Source organism: Pleurodeles waltl, chromosome 1_2, assembly GCF_031143425.1.
Source record: "Pleurodeles waltl isolate 20211129_DDA chromosome 1_2, aPleWal1.hap1.20221129, whole genome shotgun sequence".
Lineage (NCBI taxonomy): Eukaryota > Metazoa > Chordata > Amphibia > Caudata > Salamandridae > Pleurodeles > Pleurodeles waltl.
The window spans coordinates 1162495549-1162517222 of record NC_090437.1 but is presented as its reverse complement, the minus strand read 5'-3'; the positions used below and the strand labels follow the sequence as shown (position 1 = coordinate 1162517222).

The 21674-nt window shown below is 42.7% G+C and overlaps 1 protein-coding gene across 2 annotated transcripts in view; it reads left to right on the top strand.

Annotated features, from left to right (window-relative positions):
- CRMP1 (collapsin response mediator protein 1) overlaps positions 1 to 21674 on the top strand; it is a 219117-nt gene that overhangs the window by 164148 nt on the left and 33295 nt on the right. For both annotated transcript variants that reach the window (XM_069203025.1, XM_069203034.1), the window contains exons 9-11: positions 599 to 755; positions 8575 to 8716; positions 13250 to 13420. In XM_069203025.1, coding sequence (XP_069059126.1) covers positions 599 to 755; positions 8575 to 8716; positions 13250 to 13420 — 470 coding nt within the window. The remainder of the gene's footprint in view (positions 1 to 598; positions 756 to 8574; positions 8717 to 13249; positions 13421 to 21674) is intronic.

Below are 21674 nucleotides of genomic sequence, written 5' to 3'. Positions count from 1 at the left end.
AAATCCTTTGTAGAGGTGGTACTGTGACTGATTGATGTATTTCATGTGAAACTATGATTCTGCTATTTGCATCACACAGACCTGTGCAGTGAATTATAGGGCCTGAGACCCATTTACAAAAGGCATTCCCTCCTATCCCACAGAACCACAAGGTTCTCATATACACCAGATAGACTGCAGACTATGTATGCATCCCACCACAAAATTATCTCAAAATATTGGGTCCCTGAAGCAGTAAGTGATGTTATTGTGAAGGATGACTGCTACATGGAATCATGTCTACATATGAGGTAAGTATAGGTACAGATGTGCGATGATTATAGTGCAGTTGGTGTGTGATGAAAAGAAGTGTTTAACCCCTTTCTACTCTAATTCATCAGCACAGAGTACCTGACTACTTAAACATCCATTTTGTTCCACATACAAAATTAATCTATAAGGGCATTGTGGCACCAAATCTATTTTTATGTTGCTTCATCCCAAAACCCTAGCTAGGCTTCAATTTTTGATTAATGTCTAATTCAGGACACCGTTCTAAAGAAGCTAATGATTTATGTCATAATGGGAAACTAACAAACCTGTATGTCATTAACTTAAGGTGCATTAGTTTTTGGAGAGCCTATAACTGCAAGTCTAGGAACAGATGGAACACATTATTGGAGCAAAAACTGGGCCAAGGCAGCAGCCTTTGTGACATCACCACCTCTTAGTCCTGATCCAACCACACCAGATCATCTGAACTCCCTCTTGGCATGGTATTATTATTAACTTTTCTATGGACTCTCTTCCTTGTTTGGGTTGTTATGTTATGTGCAAATCGATCATGGGTTAATTCATAAAAATGAATGTCATTATTAGCAGAATGGGAAAATGTGTGACATTAATTTTAACGATTTTCAGTGCAGGTGTGAATTCTGAATGTGAACAGATGCCTCTGGTTTGAAAATATGAGCTTTGAAGGCACTTCATATATATGTTATCTTCTTGTTTAATTTATTTTATCATATAAATTCTTATCAACTAACCACTAGAAAGAAAATTGAGATTATATTATAAAACTAAATGATGTAAAAAGATAGTACTTGGACACCAACTCTTTATCCTGGAGCTAGTGTCATGTAGGTTCTCATTATCCTAATGAGGCTACTGGATTTGGGCAGCAGATCCACATAGATTGTGGGGCACTAAGTACAAGTCCACACCATGTGACGTCTGTCGGCCCAATCCAGGTTTTCCGGATAACTAGCAGCGCCTCATCTCTGCCCAAGTGCAGGGATTATTGTGGCAACTGGGCGCATGACAAGGAAGACTTCTCAAGGGAATTGTGGTCGATCAGATCTCTTCTCTTTCTCTCAGTTACATTAGTCTCACACAGGCAAAGACAAACAGAGGCAGAATATGGTCCAATAAGAGTTTGTTGAAGCAACTGCATCTTGGATAAAATGACATGTATTGCAATACCTAGGAAGATAAAACACAATAGGGCAAGATTTTGACAAGTAGAGTGAAACACAAAAACAGCCCCACCATACTGTCACTAGGAGTAATATATATCTTTCCTACCTAGGCTATGTTAGAGCACAGCCTAATAAACCTAATCTGTCCTTGAGGCCCCCGCACCCCCCCGGGAACACATCATCCGCCATACCTGAGCAAGGAAGCCTGTAGTCTAGAGAGACACCGTCCCTACGTAGGCCAGGCATTTGGTAGCATAAGCAAGCAGCTGTAATGAAGACAATCAGCAATCAACATGCAGTCGTGGTCATCTGGCTGGCTAATGCTAGAAAAATGAAGCGATACTGAATACAATTTTACTGGGTTAAAGCACACAACGGCAGGCCTAATACTAGTAGAGGTCTTGGTCAGCATTGGACTTAAGTTATCAAGTCTACAGTAGCCTTTCAGTTCTGAGGATTGTTCATTATTATACTATTTTTCTGAGCTTAATCAGGCTACATGTCGTCTCCTATGATGTAGTTTTTAATTGTAATGGGATGTGGCACAATACATTCATTTAAAATGGGTGTCAACAATGATGGCCTTGCTGAGGCCAATCATGTAATGGTAATCAAGGTAGATAAGAGGGAGACCAATTTAAAGTTCTTCAAACAAAAGAAACAACAAACCATTGATAACTATTACCCTAATATAGGTCCAGAGGATTATCAAAAGCGATCTCGTCGAAATTCTCTGAGACATAAAGGCTACAGTATTGACCCTGGTCCAAAATGTTGAGCAACTTCTCCTTTATGCTCAACTGGCAAAACTGTAATGGAAGTCACTGAAAAGATTATGGTGTTCAAGGTAGTTGGATAACAGGGTGTTTAGTATGGTTTCTGAGATCTTAGCTTCCTAAGGAAGTGCCAAGATTGGCATGTGTTATTGATGCATAAAACAGATATACACACATTTACTTATACATATAAATATGTATTCTCAAATGTAATTTAATGTGAAAAACCATGTCACAAAATTCAAAAATTCAATCACTTTAACAGCATAGCTGCACTCTTCTTTCGTGTTGTGAAATTCACCCACTGCATGGTCGATAGTCAGAATGTACATGGAATGTACTCCTCGCCTTAAGAGAGGCTAAACCTGACTGTAAAAAACTTGAATGCAGATGAAGACTAAACTGCTCCTCTATTAACAGCAAATATTTTACTCCTGCACAGAGAGTTTATTAAAATCTAATCCTCACTATGAAAGCAAATTACTATGGTTACAAATACTCAATGCCCACAATGGAGCTAGAACAGTTTTTAACTTAGCACATGCTCTCTTTTCTCCAGAATGCACAGCCTCTATTTTAGAGAATTTCTACTCCTGTGATTGACTATCAAACATTGTTTCTGACAAAATCAGCAAGATCTGCGACTCCTTCCTTGTCCATCCTCCTAGTCAAACAGACAATCTAAGGAATCCCTGTGGCCTCATTGGATTTACCACTCTGCTTCTCAGGAAATCCCCTCCAATATCCCTTCCTGATCCTGGGGACAGACAATCTATTATACAATTGGACAACTTCTGTGCCCCCTCAGGGTCCTAGGAAATTACTCTTCCCTGTCTTAATGAGTTTGCTACTTTACCTAATCTAGAGCTTCTGAAATGTCCTAAGTATCCTCAGGGTCTCCTTTGGACCTGTGATTCTGTGATCACTGATCTCAGAATGATAGCAACAGCAGAATATTGGTGGTTGTCATACTCCTGGACTTGCCCAATGTTTTAAACTGTGCCAGATAAAGAGTAAAGCATTCTCATGTCTAGATCAAGCTAAACTTTAATTCATCTCCTACTTCCCTATATTTGGAAGTCCTGCGGGTACTCTCATTATCCCCTTTGTCATTCAACATTGATATCTAGCCCCTCACCAGCCTCCTCAGTCAATTCAATGTGACTGTTTATTTGTACACTTGCAACACTAGAAAAATCATAAATCTACATAATGAAGCATATAATTCTTCTACAGGCCTATCTAGCATTCTGACAGCAAATTTCTGTCTGGATGAAACAAAACTACTTGAAGTCAAAGCCAGCCACATCTGAGATCCTGCCATATCCCACAAAGTCAATTGATGGAACAACTTGCTGTGGCTGAGCCAATTATGAAATTGCCAGAACCAAGTTACATCTGTTAGAGACATGTGAGTCATGCTAGACTCAAAACTAAATTAGGACTGATAGATTAGTAAGGCTGCCCAAACTTGTTTTCATCAATTGCAAATATTATGACACATTCTACCCTTCCTATGTTTTACTAACAAGATAATTAGTGCATGTGTCTAATTTGGTTTAGACTATGTCAACTCTGTCTCTTTACTTATACCATTCAAGCTTATTAACCATCTCCAAAAGAGTCAAAATGCTGTACTGAGTTTGAGATTGATATTTAACCTTTAACCATCGGCTGCAGAGAAGAATAATTATCTTCCAAATATCTTGTTTAATTTTTAAAATCAATCACAGACTGGCTGCTAAATTCCTTTAAAGCAAATTAAAAAATACACACCTGCTCAGATCTTTATATAAGTCAGCAAAGTCAAAATCAAGGTGCCCCATTCAGTTACAAGAAATGAGGCAGCAGAGCACTCCTAGACCACCCTACTAAACTGTAGGAAACTGTTAAAAACGTGGGGCCTCATTATGGCTCCGGTGGTCGTTTCACAGGACCGCCAAAGCCGCTGCAGGCAAAAGACCGCCAGTAATGGAGGTTCTTTTGCCCGCCCTATTAGGAGTTTTCCGCTGAGCCAGAGAGCGAAAACAGCATTTCCCACTGGGCCAATGGAAAACTCACCACAACATTGATGCCGGCTCGTAATCAAGCCGGCGGCAATTTTGTGGTGCGTTGTGTGCGATAGTACACCCGGCGCGCATTTCCCTGCATATAATTCGGGCAGTGAAATGCGCGACGAGGCTGTCCAAGGGGGCCTCTGCACTGCCCTGACCTGATGCTAGGAAGCTTACCCTAGCCATCCCTTTCTTGAAAAAGCCCACTGCTGAAACTGTGATCTGTAGCAACTTCTGTCCTATCTCTTCTTTACCTTTTCCCATTAAACGTCTTGGAAAAGCTCTCAATATACAAATGTCACCCTTGCTTGAAACTAATAACATTCTAGACGCAGCACAAACTGGGTTTCATTCTTTTCCTATATAGCACAGAGACTGCCTTCAGCTCAGTCTTAGATGATCTCTTATTGTTGGGTGACCTAGGGAAGTCATCAGCTTTGGTCCTGCTGGACTTGTTGGCCACATTTGATACATTTTCTAACTATATTTTTCTAGATTGGCTTGCAGCGACAGGAATCCAAGGCAAGGACTAAGCCTGACTCAAGGCAGGTTCTATCTTTCCCTTCAGGCTCAAGCACCATTTCAATCTGAGTTTAAACTTTTAATCTACGGAGTTGTTCAGGACTCATCTTTAAGACCCTCTGTATTCAAATTGTGTGTCCACCCACAGGTCCATTTCATTTGCTCCTTTGGCTTCAGGTTCAATTGTTACATTTCGGACTTACAGATCCTTTTATCGGCACACAACAATAATTTCACTCATAACATTCGACGATGCTTGCTCTTGGTCACTGTATTTGATTTAGATGAGTGTTAACTCCCTCAAATTCAACACTGACAATAATTAAGTTCGAATTGTGTTGGATTGTAATTCTCCTCAGTCCAGCTCAACACATTTCTCAGCTAACCACCATTGAGTAGCCCTAATTCCAGTATCCCAGTTTGGAATCTTAGGTTTCTTCTTGATAAATATGTTACAATATCTGTCATTATTCGTCCATGTGAACTAATTCTCTCGTAACTTCTTTCTATTTCTGAAGGTGCTACGTAAAAACTGTCCTCATATGTCCTCTTAACATGCGTGTCTTGTAGTACAAGCAACTAATCTAAGCCATCTTGATTACTGTAACTCGTTGTTTCTGATTTCTTCCAACTTTATCATGCATGGTTTCAACCCATTCAAAACACAGCAGCTGGCTTTGCTCCCAATCTCCCCACCCATGCATTTTCGTCTGAGGCACTGAAAACCCTACACTAGCTATGAGTGATTGATAGAATCATTTTCAAATCTCTCTGTATCATGTTTCGTGTCTACCAATTTGGTTCTCTCTATTTTTATCTGTCTCTCAGCAATCTTCAAAAACTCATCTTTTTGCTATTACCATATTTTGTGGGGTACAGGTGGCATGCCGTCCTTTTTGTACCTGGCTGCTAAATTCTGGATCTTCTCACACACTTCACTGTGAGCCCATGACAAACTCCAATTTTTCATAAAGCACTAAGGCCCGTATTTATACTTTTTTTAGCGCCGCATTTGCGCCGCTTTTTGACGCAAAACGGTGCAAACCTACAAAATACAGGGCCATATTTATACTCCGTTTGCGCCGAAATTGCGTCGTTTTTTTTGACGCAATTTCGACGCAAAACTAACGCCAACTAACGCCATATTTATACTATGGCGTTAGAGGCGAATAGCGCCAAAGTTCCCGGAATGTGCGTCATTTTTTAGCGTGAACCCCTTCCTTGCGTTAATGATATGCAAGGGAGGCGTTCCCATCTAAAAAATGACTCCCAGGACTTTACGTGGTATTTATACTCCCGGGCAAAAGAGACGCCCGGGAGTTGGCGTGGCTAAAAACGGCGCATTTGCGCCACTTTTTAACGCCTGCTCAGGGCAGGCGTTAAGGGGCCTGTGGGCTCAAAATGAGCCCACAGGTGCCCTCCCATGCCCCCAGGGACCCCCCCTGCCACCCTTGCCCACCCCAGGAGGACCCCCAAGGATGGAGGGACCCACCCCAGGAACATTCAGGTAAGTTCAGGTAAGTATAATTTTTTATTTTTTATATTTTTTTTTGGTGGCATAGGGGGGCCTTATTTGTGCCCCCCTACATGCCACTATGCCCAATGACCATGCCCAGGGGACAGAAGTCCCCTGGGCATGGCCATTGGGCAAGGGGGCATGACTCCTATCTTTACAATGATAGGAGTCATGTTGATGGGGGATGGGCGTCGTTAAAAAATGGCGCAAGTCGGGTTAAGACGATTTTTTCGACGTAACCTGACTTGCCCCATTTTAAGACGCCCATGCGCCATTTTCCCCCTACGCCGGCGCTGTCTGGTCTACGTGGTTTTTTCCCACGCAAACCAGGCAGCGCCGGTCTGATTGCGCCGTCTAACGCCATTCCATAAATACGGCGCCCGCTTGGCGCTTCAGAATGGCGTTAGACGGCGCAAAACTTTTTGACGCTAAACTGCGTTAGCGCAGTTTAGCGTCGAAAAGTATAAATATGGGCCACAATGGCATTTTGCAAGTTTGCGCCGTTTTTGCGTCAAAAAACGACGCAAATGCGGCGCAAAAAAAGTATAAATACGGGCCTAAGCACTAGACTCTTTTCCTGGTTTCAGCTTAATGCCTGACTTGTCGTGTTTTTATGCACTGCAGTGCCAGAACACATTTCAGGTAATCACACATTTTATAAAACTTCACACTTTTCCCATGGCACTAATGAAACAAGAACTACAGCAATACCATGTTTCTGTTTGGTGAGGATCAACAATTCTATGCTAAAATTTCACCATAAGGTTTACAGATTCTTATGTGAAAACATAATAATTAATTTCTAGAATTAACTGTTATTTCATTTCATAAGGACATCATTTGAAATAAAACATATATCAATATGGCGCATTTCCCACATAAACCATACCATCTTATGTGGGATTCAGATAATTGTAGGTAATGAGTTATCATAAGGGCCACTGATCACATTAATTCTACTAACAGTTATGAATTAAAAAAAACAAATTTATAGAAAAAAACAACCAGTAATAATTCATGAAGCATTGAGATGGCAATTGCGCTGAATGTTCACCTATTGATTTATGTTGCAAGAAGGTTGAAAGTTAGCTCCTGCTTTAATAATTTTTGATCTTGGCATTGAAAGCCAAATTCAAACCAACATAATACATCAAGCACTCAACGTTGCAAATAGGACATAGAAAACTCCCCCTCCTCTTTTAGGAAGAACACATTTGTATATGTTATCTATGTGAATGTTGGCATGATACTCACTTTGGCTTTCCATTTATTATAATCCATCCATTTATAAACATGATAGCTGAGAGCTTCTCTAGTAGCACATTTGACAAAATATGATCTGATTGGAGGGGCACTAACATCTTCCATGAATTGCACAAAGACAAAAGGTGAAGTTATCTTCCTTTCAATCATGATAGCAAACCAAAGGCAACACATTTGATTAATTGACGTGTATCACTTCAGGTGTACTCAATTTTACGGTTCCTAGCAATGACAGAAACTGCCTTTCTTGAGACTTGAATTACAAAAATCAGCTCTGCCTATTCTACATTCTGGACACTTCAGTAATGAACAAAATGGAACCAAATGCAAAATCCCATGTACATTGGGCTTAACACTATTATTTCTGACAGGTATTGCAAATGGAAATAGGTGTATTTGTAGAGCTCACGTTTGCCCAGAGGGGTTTTCTTGGCACTAGTGGTAGGTAATGGATGTTTATTGTTATCCAAATGGTCAGCGCTCATTTTATTGGCTTCAGAAGTAAAAAAGGTTGTGTGGACCTTTGCATTTAGAACTTGTGACCAGAAGGTCAAACATGGACACCCTCAGTTAGCACACTACTCCATGAACTACCACACCTGGCAAATGAGGGTATGCTTTTTAAATAGTTTATATTATAGGAATTAAATAGTTCAGCTAACTTTCTGCTGTACCTTAATGCTAATTGCATGATAAATAAAAAGTCTAAATTACCCCTTACCTCACAGCCACACATATGGTATTATGCTAAATTTGATAACTAAGAATGTTGTAAGAAAAGCGACTTAAGTTATTTAGGCTTTTAGCACTAATTGATATATTCCAATTTTTGCAGCCCTGGTTAATTTTGTAATTAGTCAGCATAATGCCACCATCTACTCTAAGAATATATCAGATGTTCAAACCAGAAATTTGATATTTTGTAAAAATTGGTTATATTGAGTTTGATTTTTTTTTTTAAAGTGGCATACTTTCATATTTTTCAGCGGTGACCTACAGGTGACAGGTAGTGCACATTGTTCTTATAGCACAGCACAGAAAGCCATAGGAAAGGACAACTTCACTTTGATTCCAGAGGGAGTGAATGGAATTGAAGAAAGAATGAGTATTGTATGGGACAAATCTGTGGTAAGTATTTGATCTGTACAATGACGTCTAAACGTAAGTGTTGTTCCTGTAGTTGTGTAAGGATATTTTGATTTTGAGCAGGGCTACTCAAAAACACAAACTTTAACTTTTTTCTGAAATCTTTCTGAACCTAATATTTATGGCCTTATTACGAGTCTGGCAGTCCTAGGACTGTGGCAGTCCAACCGCCACATTACAAGTTTGGTGGGCAGACCCGCCTAAAGACAGCCACCCCCACCAGGATCAAAGATCCTGATGGGGTGACAGCAGTTAAGCTTGTAACCAGTCATGCTGGCGCTGAACTCAGAACCACCTGGCTGATTACAACCCCTGTTTCTGCTAGCCTTTTTATGGCGGGATGCCTGCCATGAAATGGCCGGGAGATAGTCAGTGCCTGTGGCATGGGCAGTGCAGAGGTCCCCCTGCCCAGCACCTTTGGAATGCGCACCGTCTGCTTTGCAGGTCAGCCCGGTAGGAACGCATATTGCAATGTTCCCGCCAGTCAGCACAGTGGGAACATTGTAATGTGCTCGCAGGTAATGTCACCGTCATAGAGGTGGCGTCCTCCCTGTGAGTTGGGCGGTCCTGTGATGGGACCGCCCAACTCATAATGAGGCCCTTAATCTTTCTTGATAGCGATTCAATGATAATTTGAATAGGGATTGCCACAAACAAACTGTAAATATGTATTACCTAAGTGGATGAAAAATGTAAGGGCGAAAATAGAAACAATCAGTAAACTCATTAATCTAGCTGCCCTTTGCTTCTTAGTCTGAAGTTACATTATAGGCACATCAGAGTCTATAGCAGAGGTATACTGATACCCTACCTAAAGCGGTAAATGCAGCTGTAAACATAAGTTGTAACCTGTTTTATGTCTACCAGGAATACACAGGTGCAGAGATTTTTGCCACAAGTGCAAAGTACTTTGGAACTGAGATCTCACTCTTGGGGTGGGATAATTGGCATTTTAAAGTGCTCTGAGGGAATGATTTGTCTCAGAAGTTAGCAAGTACTTGTATTGGGCATTCATAAACTCTTCTCAATCCCCTTTCTACTTTGAAAATGGTCAGATATTTTTCTAGCCAGGGGTTTGGGTAAATCTCTTTTTGGATGAAGAGGGGAATGGATCATTCTCAGATTTGCTAGGGATGTAGTGAAAGGAATTACGCCATGGCGAGCAATAATTTCTGGCAGGGAAAAACATGTACTTTTGCTGGAGGATCCTATTCATCCTGTGTATAGTTCTTCACTATATAAAGAGCTGCATGGTAAAAATAGGATCCCATTGAAAATGCCACAAAACCTTCCCAGGAATCTGTAGGGAAACCTGTGACTGGTGCAGCTTTCCAGGTGGATTGCGGAGAACATTTAGGAATTCCATAAATTCACAAATCTGCACTGGTACGTAGGTGTAAATCTGCAAATGCAGCTTTTCCCATTTCTTTGTGTATCAAGCTCATTTTCTTTATTTGGTGTGGTAAGTCAGACTGGGATTAAGATCAGGGAATAGTGAAAGAGGATGATGAAATGAGTCAATAATAGTTCTAAATGGCAACGCAGTTAACTCATGCAATAAATAAAATGATATTCTCTCAAGTGATTATTAGGAAGCGAAGAGGGGCAGTATGTGGCAGTAGCCTCAAAATCATCATAAAATGTAGTGAGGGGGCCTGTGTGGCTAGAATGTTATAAGAAAAGAAACAGGTATGAAAACTTATTAAATATAATGAATGTTAAATGAGTGGTGTCTGGAAAAGAAGTACTGGATAAAAATAAAACTACTACTGGATAAGGGAGGTTTACAGTGAGAGTATTACAATATATCATCAACCCTACATGGACAGTAGATATGTGGAGTGTGAGAAAAAGCATAGTAGAAATAGAAACATGTACAATCACCATAGTGTGACTGAGAGGTAGCCAAATTTGAGTAATAGACAAAAAATATTAGTGAATGTAAAATAAATGATCAATAGTTGTGTGAGATAATTTTGGTAATTTATGAGATTGGAAAATATAGACATGTATTTCACATGTGTAAGCTGCAGGATTCTCTTGGGTTCTAAAAAGATGATTGTATGCTCCACTGTGAAAATTCTCTCTGTCTGCTCATTTCTAATTTGAGTTATATTGATATGGGCAGGGTAGCTCAAATATCCTTCTCTATTGGTTGACGCTTTCCTTATTCACCAATGCCCTACTGAAGTGCCTCTTGATTTCACTGGAGGCACATGCTGTCCCTATTTATAGTATTATTCCTTGGATTGACAACATGCTTATGATCAATTGAATATTTTCAAGAATCCAAGTTTTTTTAATCTTATTTTTCCTGTTGCCTTCTGCCATGCTTGAGCAGTTTTGGCTACATGCGGGTATTGCTTGTAGAATGCACTTTTAATGCACGAAAGCCCACCCACACACAGCAATAATTCATGTGAGATATGCGATTGTATCAGCACTGTTTATTCTTGACTGATCCTCACTGAATTCCCTAACTCTTAAACTCAAGATGCAGGTAAATGGGTGATAGATGTCTGTATTTATCAGTTGTAATTTTTAATGCTATACAGGGCAAATTCTAATTGTTATGAAAGTTTTGTTTTATTGCACAGTATACATTTTGGTTCCTAATATATGCAGTGCAGGATTTTACACTTAGAAGGGGCTTCTAGTGGCCTTATGAACATGAACTTTGAAGTAGTATTTAAAAGTGTTGCCTTTCGTAACTTTTATTGACTCACTTCATCATTCCATTTCATTTTATCCTGCCCTTAATGCCAGTCTACGTAAAATGTAATGGTCCCGATTCACAAAGAGATATGGTTGGCTGTGGGATGTTAAATCAGTACATGCACTCCAGAGAGGTGCTCAGGTTGTCAGTAACTATTAACAGATACCTTTGGAACCAAAGCATAAGTCATCTGCAGTTATTAAAGCATACATCATAGATAGTTTATTTGATATTATGCTGGCACCAACACCCTGATTGCAAGGACTAGCCTCCAGCAGCATGAATTGCCACACAGATCTTTGGTGGTCTACATGGCTTTCCATTTCCAGTCTCCAACACAATATTCTCCACAGATTTTACACACATTTAGGGGCGTTGTCATGCACTGATATTGTGTGATGTTTGAAACACTCTATGTGTGTTTCCTGTTGTATATTTTAACACTTTTCAGATTCTAAAATAGAAGCTCTCTCTGTGTTTCTTATGTAAGTTGAACAGATTTGAATATAATTGGTGACATCTATACAGAGAGATATATATTAAGCATTATGATGGAGCAAAAGAGGAGCTTTGTAAGACGTCCATTACCTGAAGTATTAATTGCCATATCTCTGATGCAACTAAGAAATATGATTGAATAAGAACTACGAAAGGATGGGGAGTCCTATACTTTAAACGTGGTATATTTTTAATCTGGGAAAGAATTTTGTTAGCCCATATTGCAAAAAACGACCATAGTGAAATCAGGTAATGATTGTTCAATGATCCATTTATTGGGGAATTTCTGTGGTATTGCCTGTCACCCACTGCATTGTCCCTTTCTCAATTAGAGTCAAGAACTCCACTGATGGCAGGCAAGCACATCATTTTACAGATAATTATGGTTTAACTGTCTCAAGTCGAAGTCTATATGCGAACATACAGCCCATTGGTTCATATGTAGCATCTGCAAAATATATACTTTTGTCCTTTCAACTGATGTGAAGTAATATATGCAAGTTGGGTAAAACGCTTTTGATTTTAGCATGTGTAACTTTGTTAGGTGACGGACAGTTTTTACAGTAAAGGTACTTGAGACACAGACAGGCAACTGATTCATGTAAGAAATGTCTCATTTGAGGAGGAAATGTCTATCAGTGAGGGATTTACTTGATTTTTCTAGTTGAACCAGTCTGCAGTGAGCAAAAATCATGCCTAAGGTTATGCAGAAGCATACAAAAATGCTGCAAATTTAGAATAACAAGAAATTTGAGTGTCATTATGGTACAATAAACATTTGCAAATAAAATGCCCTGGCTTTGTCTGTTCCATTCCTCTCTTTGACCATGAGTGTGCTAATACTTTTAGAGTAAAAAATAAAAATATATAGTTAAAACAAAGAAATCAGAATTATATATAACTTTCATAGAATACTTTTTATTAGTGTTTCTGTTCCCTCTTATTTATCTTCATTTTTTAAATGTGGGATATATTCACCTTGTTATACCCTTACTTCTCCACGGTTCTCTTCCATCCATCTCACATTTCTGCAGCATGCTTCAATGCACAGCTCTCCTGCCAGATTTTCTTTTTATTATTACACTTGCAGTGCTCTGACCAATTTCCAGGTAGCACCAATTTAGCATGCATCCTTATCACTTTTGAAATATTTTACCAATTTATTTTACTTTCAACTTTCTAAACACAGAATATAAAAATAATTATTTAATGTTTTTAATTTTCTAATTTTTTTTTATTTTAGCTTTTATTGACCGCAGTTTTAAAATGTGTTTCAATACTTTGGGTTCTGCATACTTTAGGCTACGGGCAAGATGGATGAGAATCAGTTTGTTGCTGTCACCAGCAGCAATGCAGCCAAAATCTTCAACCTGTACCCAAGGAAAGGCCGGATCGCAGTTGGCTCCGATGCAGACGTGGTCATCTGGGATCCAGATCGGACAAAGAGCATCTCAGCCAAGAGCCACAAATCAGTAGGATGGAATTTGTTATTTACGTTTGTTTACATAGTGGTTGACATATCAATGAACATCTAACAGAGCTTGTTTTAGCAATAATATTTATTATTTTGAGAGCATATATTTCTTAAATGGAACACACCTTGAACAATGTGAAATCTGTTAAGCATTATTCCAGATAGTGACTAATTGAAATGTAGCCAAATGAGTTAGTGCAGCTAAATGAAATGGAGAAAAGGGGTCACACATGTGAAATTGGAATACTCAAGAGGTGCAAAATTGTAATCATCCAGCATTAGCAGGCAGTGGATATTTTTAACAGAATAAAAAAGCCTACAATGTAAACCTTACAGAAGAAAATCAACTCAATTTTGGAAAATTCTTTGTAAAATAGCCTTTTCCTTTAAGAGCAAAATTTGGCTGCAGTAGTTTTCTTATGCTATAACATCCACATTAAATGGGTAGTTTTGCATGTTTTGTGCCAGGAATGTGAGTCCGTCTGTTCAGATAACTAACCACATAACTCATCTCATGACATTTATGATACTAGGGCCCATATTTATACTTTTTTAGTGCCGCATTTGTGCCTCTTTTTGACGCAAAAGCGGCGCAAATTTACAAAATACAATGGTATTTTGTAAGTTTGCGCCGCTTTTGCCCCAAAAAGCGGCGCAAATGCGGCACTAAAAAAGTATAAACACGGGCCTAGGTTTGTTGGTAGTACCTTCTTTGTGCTGAGGTCATGAGAGTCTGATGCCATAATAAATTGAATAAAGTACCATCCTCTCTACACCAGAAGGATACTGCAAGTCACAGAGAAGTTCCGTGACCATCAAAGTGGCACAAGGCCTCAGGGGGAGTCCATTTATTGGTCACGGAACCCCAGGGTGACTGCCACACCCCTTACAATACTCAGTGAGAGAGCATCCCATTGCATGTAATACAGGGACTGCTTGCCCCCTGTGTTTGACATGTTGAGCTCCTCAGTTTTTGCTTGGTAAATGATGTAGCCTCAAAGTTGTTAGTGGCCAGGGCCCCTGCTAACCAAAACTGTTGTGTTGCATTGGCATAATTGGAGTCACCCTTAGCTGCCACTATAAGTCCCATGTAAATGGTACTCAGGTATCTAGGGCATGGGGTACTAAGGGTAGGCCCCTGAGGGCAGCAGCACTAATTGTGCCACCCTCTAGGGCCATGCATTCAGGTGCACCCAGCACTTCCAGTACAGGCCAAGTGCCTTATTGCAAACCCAAAAGACAAACTCAACATGGCACAGAGCCTGTGTGCCATGTTCACCATACACTGCATGCCCTATAGATAAGTCAACCTCTGGTAGGCCTTCCAGCCCTAAGGTAGTGTGCTCTATATGGTATGTGTGGGCATAGGTGTATGAGCAATATGCTCCTACTGTGTCCTTGCCAAGCCTGGGATATAGTAAGTGAACAGGGCAGCCATTTTAATGCATGTGATGGACACTGGTCAGTACGAGTTTCCCAGCTACATGATGGCTACCCTGAACCCGGCGTTGTTTGGTATCAAACAACTCAGAATGATAAATCCAAACTGGTACCTGTCCTGGATTTATTGTAAAATGTACCCAGGGATCACCTTACAGGTGCCCCCTGCAAAAGCTAACTACCCTGGTATGCTTGATGTGCGGTCACAAATAGCCTGCCACCACCAGACAAGAGTCTTAATCCCCGGGGTAAGAGATCCTGCTCTCTGGGATTTAGAACAAAGCCCTTCCTGGGTGGAGGTGCTAACACCCCCCCTCAGGAATGTGCAGTGCCCTCCTAGCTAGCTTCAAAAGGCTTACCGCCCTTGAAACTCGACCCTCAGGCCTGCTGCTAGCCACAGATGGCCGCCCCTGTTGCAAACCCTCATTTTTGACTGGAGCAAAGGCGGGAGACCAGACAAAGGACAGGAGGAGTGGTCAGTCCTGGCTTGCACCACCCCTAAGGTGTTGCATGCGAGGTGACCTCTCCATTTAATTTTCCTACATCTTGCATGGAAGGAAAACAACTATTCAGGTGTTGGGAAGTCGTCTCTGCCCACAGAATGTGGTCACTTAGTGGGTGTAGCCACCCTAAGGTAGATGACCCATTGGTCACTACTAGGTTCCCCTCTAAAAAGCCCATAAAATGCAGTATTTAGTGGGCATCCCTAGACCTAGAAATCAGATTCTAAAGACAAAAGGAGACCAGCAATAAAGACCCAAGGCTTGAGAACTGAAGTCCTGCTGCGCCACGAAAAGGTGCTAAACCGTGCCTGCTGCACCCAGGACTTGGCAGTCGGTGCTGAGGGGTCGCTTGGATGTCAGCTGGACCTTGCAAACCCCCAGAAAACCACCACTCTTCAAAAATTGCCAAAGATCTCCCTCCAGAATGAAGACATCACTCTGGAACCCCAAAGAACCAAAGACCCAGGGAAGGCCACTCCACTGACTTGCTGCTGACCATGGAACCAGACACTGCAGCCAAGCAAAACTATACCCTTTTGTACCATGCGGACAAACCCTTTCAGTGTGCAAAGTTTGGAGGCACTGTAACCTCCAGTGGCCAGACAGTGCAATAGCCCCCAGGTACTGGTCACCTTAAAATTGGACACCCAGAAGGACAGTCCATTCCAGACTGAAAAAGGACCAGGAGGATGCCCCAGTCAAGGGACTTCAGTAACCACCTGGACCTCCCACCATATTGCCCCTCCAGACCTGCAAGTGACCCTCAAAGTGACATAGTAGTGGTAGTGACCTAAGTATTTCTTCATTGATTCCTACGGTGTGTAATTACGCACAAAAAGACCAACTTCATTAAAACTTTAAAAATTCATAACTTAAAAAATACTTGACCAATTTTGATGAACTTGTTCTTAAAAATGTTACAGAAATCGGAAGCATTTTTGTAAATTGGTTTTGAGTTATTCTTTTGAGTGTGTGCCTTGATTTATTGATACTGTGAGTACAACAAATGCTTTGCACTTCTCCTAGATTGCCCTAACTGCTCGACCAAGCTACCAGAAAATTTGGAGCATTAGCTGGTCTAGTTTTTACCTCTATAAGCCAACGTGTAGTTGCCTCGACCCCCTGCACTGCGTGCCTAGCTTTGCACACTACATAGAAGGCCAGCCTCTTGCACCCCCTACTTCTTAGAATACAATGTACAGCTGAAAAGTAGTTCCTTGTTATGAGTGGCATCATCTGCTGGTCCCACCTTTTAAGCCAATTGGCCTTTAATGTTGAGATTTTCTAAGTTTAAACAAACCTTCATGCCCCAGGATGCTACCTGTTGCAGGCTATAAAGGCAAGACTTGCCAAAGGTGTATGTTAGAAACAGGGGTCTCTGGTAGGCAGTCAGTTTGCACTCTGTTCAAGCAGGGCCCCTCACTTTAGTCAGGGTAATGGAGATACACCCCTAGGATAACCCTTGATCACCCACTTAGTAGCTTGGCACAACCTGTCAGGCTTATCTTAAAGGATATGTGTAAAGTATTTGAACAATTCAACACACTAATACAGTGAAAACACCACAAACGCACTCAACACCAGATTAGAACAATAGCCAATATTTATCCGAGTAAAACAAGACCAGAACGACAAAAATCCAACATACACAAGCAAAGTTATGAATTTTCAAAGGTTAAATTTCAATATAGCGCTTAGAAACACAAATGCTTCAATTTGGTGTTTTTTCACTGCATCGTGAACGAGTTGTTTCCAATAATCCGACGCCAATGGCGCGGGTCATAGAGTAGCATGGACCTCCAGGTACAGTATCTTGTGAAAGTGAGGAGACAAGTCGGGTCAAAGAGTCAGGGAAGTAAGACGTCGCTGGAACCGGTGTGGCATGGGTTCCGGTGCTGCGGAGCAGTGGAGTGAAGCGTCGGTGCGAATTGTCGGTTCCTTGTTCTCAGGCAGGGTTGATGTCCAGCGGGTCAAGACGCAGTGGGGCGAGCTCATAGGGTCGTGGTCACCACACAGGGCTGCAGGTGCTGCGATGGAGTTGGGTGCCATTGATGTCGTTGACACGCACTCTGGACTCACTAAGTCAGAGGACGTCAGCGGGGCTGCAGCAGCGTCAAACCTCTGATGTCAGTCGAGGTCATCACACTCCAGCGGGGACCACAGCATTGATTGCAGGCAGCGTCGCAGGGTCAGGCAGTGGCATCAGTCCAGGCGTTGTAAGGCATTGGTGCACTTGTTTTTTTCTTGGTTTTCAATTTCAACCAGCTTTCACTCCCAAGGGCCCAGAAACTGGACTAGGAACCACCTGGCGAGTTAGGGTCCACAGTAAGTGAACCCAGAGGCTGCTTGGTGAAGTCTTTGTTGTCCGCGAGACTTCTTAACAGAAGGCAAGCTCAGTCCAAGACCTTGGAGAAACTTCACAAGTAGGACACACAGCAAAGTCCAGTCTTTGTCTTCTCTTGCGCAGAAGCAGCAACTGCAGGCCAACCCAGCAAAGCACACACAGCATAGAGACAGTACTTCTCCTCACAGCTCTTAAGCTCTTCTCCTTGGCAGAGGTTCAGCTTGATCCAAAAGTAATCTAAAAGTCTAGAGTTTGGCGTCCACTACTTATACCCATTTCTGCCTTTGAAGTAGGCAGACTTCAAAGGAAAGTCGCTGTGTTGACAAGGTCCTGTCTTGCCCAGGCCTGGCCCCAGTCACACATCAGGGGGTCGGAGACCGCATCGTGTGAGGACAGGCACAGCCCTTTCAGGTGCAGGTGTCAGCTCCTCCTTCCCCACTGTAGCCCAGGAGACTCATCGGGATATGCAGGACACTCCCCAGCTTCCTTTGTATCACTGTCTAGAGGGAATTCACAAACAGCCTGTAAAGAAATGGCTCCCTGTTGCAGTTACCCCCCACTTTTTGCCTGATACTGATGCTGACTTGACTGAGAAGAGTGCTGGGACCCTGCTAACCAGGCCCCAGCACCAGTGTTCCTTCACCTAAAATGTACCATTGTATCCACAATTGGCACACCCTGGCATTCAGATAAGTCTCTTGTAACTGGTACTTCTACTACCAAGGGCCCTGATGCCAAGGAAGGTCTCTAAGGGCTGCAGCATGTCTTATGCCACCCTAGAGACCCCTCACTCAGCACAGACACACTGCTTACAAGCCTGTGTGTGCTAGTGAGAATAAAATGAGTAAGTCGACATGGCACTCCCCTCAGGGTGCCATGCCAGCCTCTCACTGCCTATGCAGTATAGGTAAGACACCCCTCTAGCAGGCCTTACAGCCCTAAGGCAGGGTGCACTATACCATAGGTGAGGGTACCAGTGCATGAGCATGGTACCCCTACAGTGTCTAAACAAAACCTTAGACATTGTAAGTGCAGGGTAGCCATAAGAGTATATGGTCTGGGAGTCTGTCAAACACGAACTCCACAGCACCATAATGGCTACACTGAAAACTGGGAAGTTTGGTATCAAACTTCTCAGCACAATAAATGCACACTGATGCCAGTGTACATTTTATTGTAAAATACACCACAGAGGGCACCTCAGAGGTGCCCCCTGAAACTTAACCAACTATCTGTGTAGGCTGACTGGTTCCAGCAGCCTGCCACACTAGAGACATGTTGCTGGCCCCATGGGGAGAGTGCCTTTGTCACCCTGAGGCCAGTAACAAAGCCTGCACTGGGTGGAGATGCTAACACCTCCCCCAGGCAGGAACTGTGACACCTGGCGGTGAGCCTCAAAGGCTCCCCCCTTTGTCACAGCCCAGCAGGGCACTCCAGCTTAGTGGAGTTGCCCGCCCCCTCCGGCCACGGCCCCCACTTTTGGCGGCAAGGCTGGAGGGAACAAAGAAAGCAACAAGGAGGAGTCACTGGCCAGTCAGGACAGCCCCTAAGGTGTCCTGAGCTGAGGTGACTCTAACTTTTAGAAATCCTCCATCTTGCAGATGGAGGATTCCCCCAATAGGGTTAGGATTGTGACCCCCTCCCCTTGGGAGGAGGCACAAAGAGGGTGTACCCACCCTCAGGGCTAGTAGCCATTGGCTACTAACCCCCCAGACCTAAACACGCCCTTAAATTTAGTATTTAAGGGCTACCCTGAACCCTAGAAAATTAGATTCCTGCAACTACAAGAAGAAGGACTGCCTAGCTGAAAACCCCTGCAGAGGAAGACCAGAAGACGACAACTGCCTTGGCTCCAGAAACTCACCGGCCTGTCTCCTGCCTTCCAAAGATCCTGCTCCAGCGACGCCTTCCAAAGGGACCAGCGACCTCGACATCCTCTGAGGACTGCCCCTGCTTCGAAAAGACAAGAAACTCCCGAGGACAGCGGACCTGCTCCAAGAAAGGCTGCAACTTTGTTTCCAGCAGCTTTGAAAGAACCCTGCAAGCTCCCCGCAAGAAGCGTGAGACTTGCAACACTGCACCCGGCGACCCCGACTCGGCTGGTGGAGATCCAACACCTCAGGAGGGACCCCAGGACTACTCTGATACTGTGAGTACCAAAACCTGTCCCCCCTGAGCCCCCACAGCGCCGCCTGCAGAGGGAATCCCGAGGCTTCCCCTGACCGCGACTCTTTGAATCCTAAGTCCCGACACCTGGGAGAGACCCTGCACCCGCAGCCCCCAGGACCTGAAGGACCGGACTTTCACTGGAGAAGTGACCCCCAGGAGTCCCTCTCCCTTGTCCAAGTGGAGGTTTCCCCGAGGAACCCCCCCCTTGCCTGCCTGCAGCGCTGAAGAGATCCCGAGATCTCTCATAGACTAACATTGCGAACCCGACGCTTGTTTCTACACTGCACCCGGCCGCCCCCGTGCTGCTGAGGGTGCAATTTCTGTGTGGGCTTGTGTCCCCCCCGGTGCCCTACAAAACCCCCCTGGTCTGCCCTCCGAAGACGCGGGTACTTACCTGCAAGCAGACCGGAACCGGGGCACCCCCTTCTCTCCATTCTAGCCTATGTGTTTTGGGCACCACTTTGAACTCTGCACCTGACCGGCCCTGAGCTGCTGGTGTGGTGACTTTGGGGTTGCTCTGAACCCCCAACGGTGGGCTACCTTGGACCAAGAACTGAACCCTGTAAGTGTCTTACTTACCTGGTAAAACTAACAAAAACTTACCTCCCCTAGGAACTGTGAAAATTGCACTGTGTCCACTTTTAAAACAGCTATTTGTCAATAACTTGAAAAGTATACATGCAATTTTTATGATTTAAAGTTCCTAAAGTACTTACCTGCAATACCTTTCGAATGAGATATTACATGTAGAATTTGAACCTGTGGTTCTTAAAATAAACTAAGAAAAGATATTTTTTCTATACAAAAACCTATTGGCTGGATTTGTCTCTGAGTGTGCGTACCTCATTTATTGTCTATGTGTATGTACAACAAATGCTTAACACTACTCCTTGGATAAGCCTACTGCTCGACCACACTACCACAAAATAGAGCATTAGTATTATCTATTTTTACCACTATTTTACCTCTAAGGGGAACCCTTGGACTCTGTGCATGCTATTCCTTACTTTGAAATAGCACATACAGAGCCAACTTCCTACACAGCCCAACTGTCAGTTTGATCCAGACATGAATTCCACAAGCAGGCAGTGGCACAGAATGGTTAAGCAAGAAAATGACCACTTTCTAAAAGTGGCATTTTCAAACTGACAATCTAAAAACCAACTTTACCAAAAGATGTATTTTAAAATTGTGAGTTCAGAGTCTACAAACTCCATATCTCTATTTGTTCCCAATGAGAAACTACACTTAAAAGATATTTAAAGGCAGTCCCCATGTCAACCTATCAGAGTTTCACTGGCAGTATTTCACTATCAGGACATGTAAACCACATCAGTACATGTCCTACCTTTAACATACATGGCACCCTGTCCATGTGGCTACCTAGGGCCTACCTTAGGGGGTGACTTACATGTACAAAAATGAAAGGGGGCACACTGGCCAGGTGGAATTTGTAGTTTAAAACTGCCCGAACAGACACTACAATGGCAGGTCTGAGCCATGTTTACAGGGATACTTATGTAGGTGGCACAATTAGTGCTGCAGGTCCACTAGTAGTATTTGACTAGTAGTATTGATTTGATTTACAGGACCTAGGCACCTCTAGTGCACTCTGCTAGGGAATTACTAGTAAATCAAATATGCCAATCATCGAAAAGACAGTTACCAATACAATTTACACAGAGAGCACTTGCACTTTGGCACTGGTTATTAGTGGTAAAGTGCCCAGAGTACCAAAACCAGCAGTTTGGCACACAGTCAAAAATACAGGAAGCAGAGGCAAAAAGACATCGGAA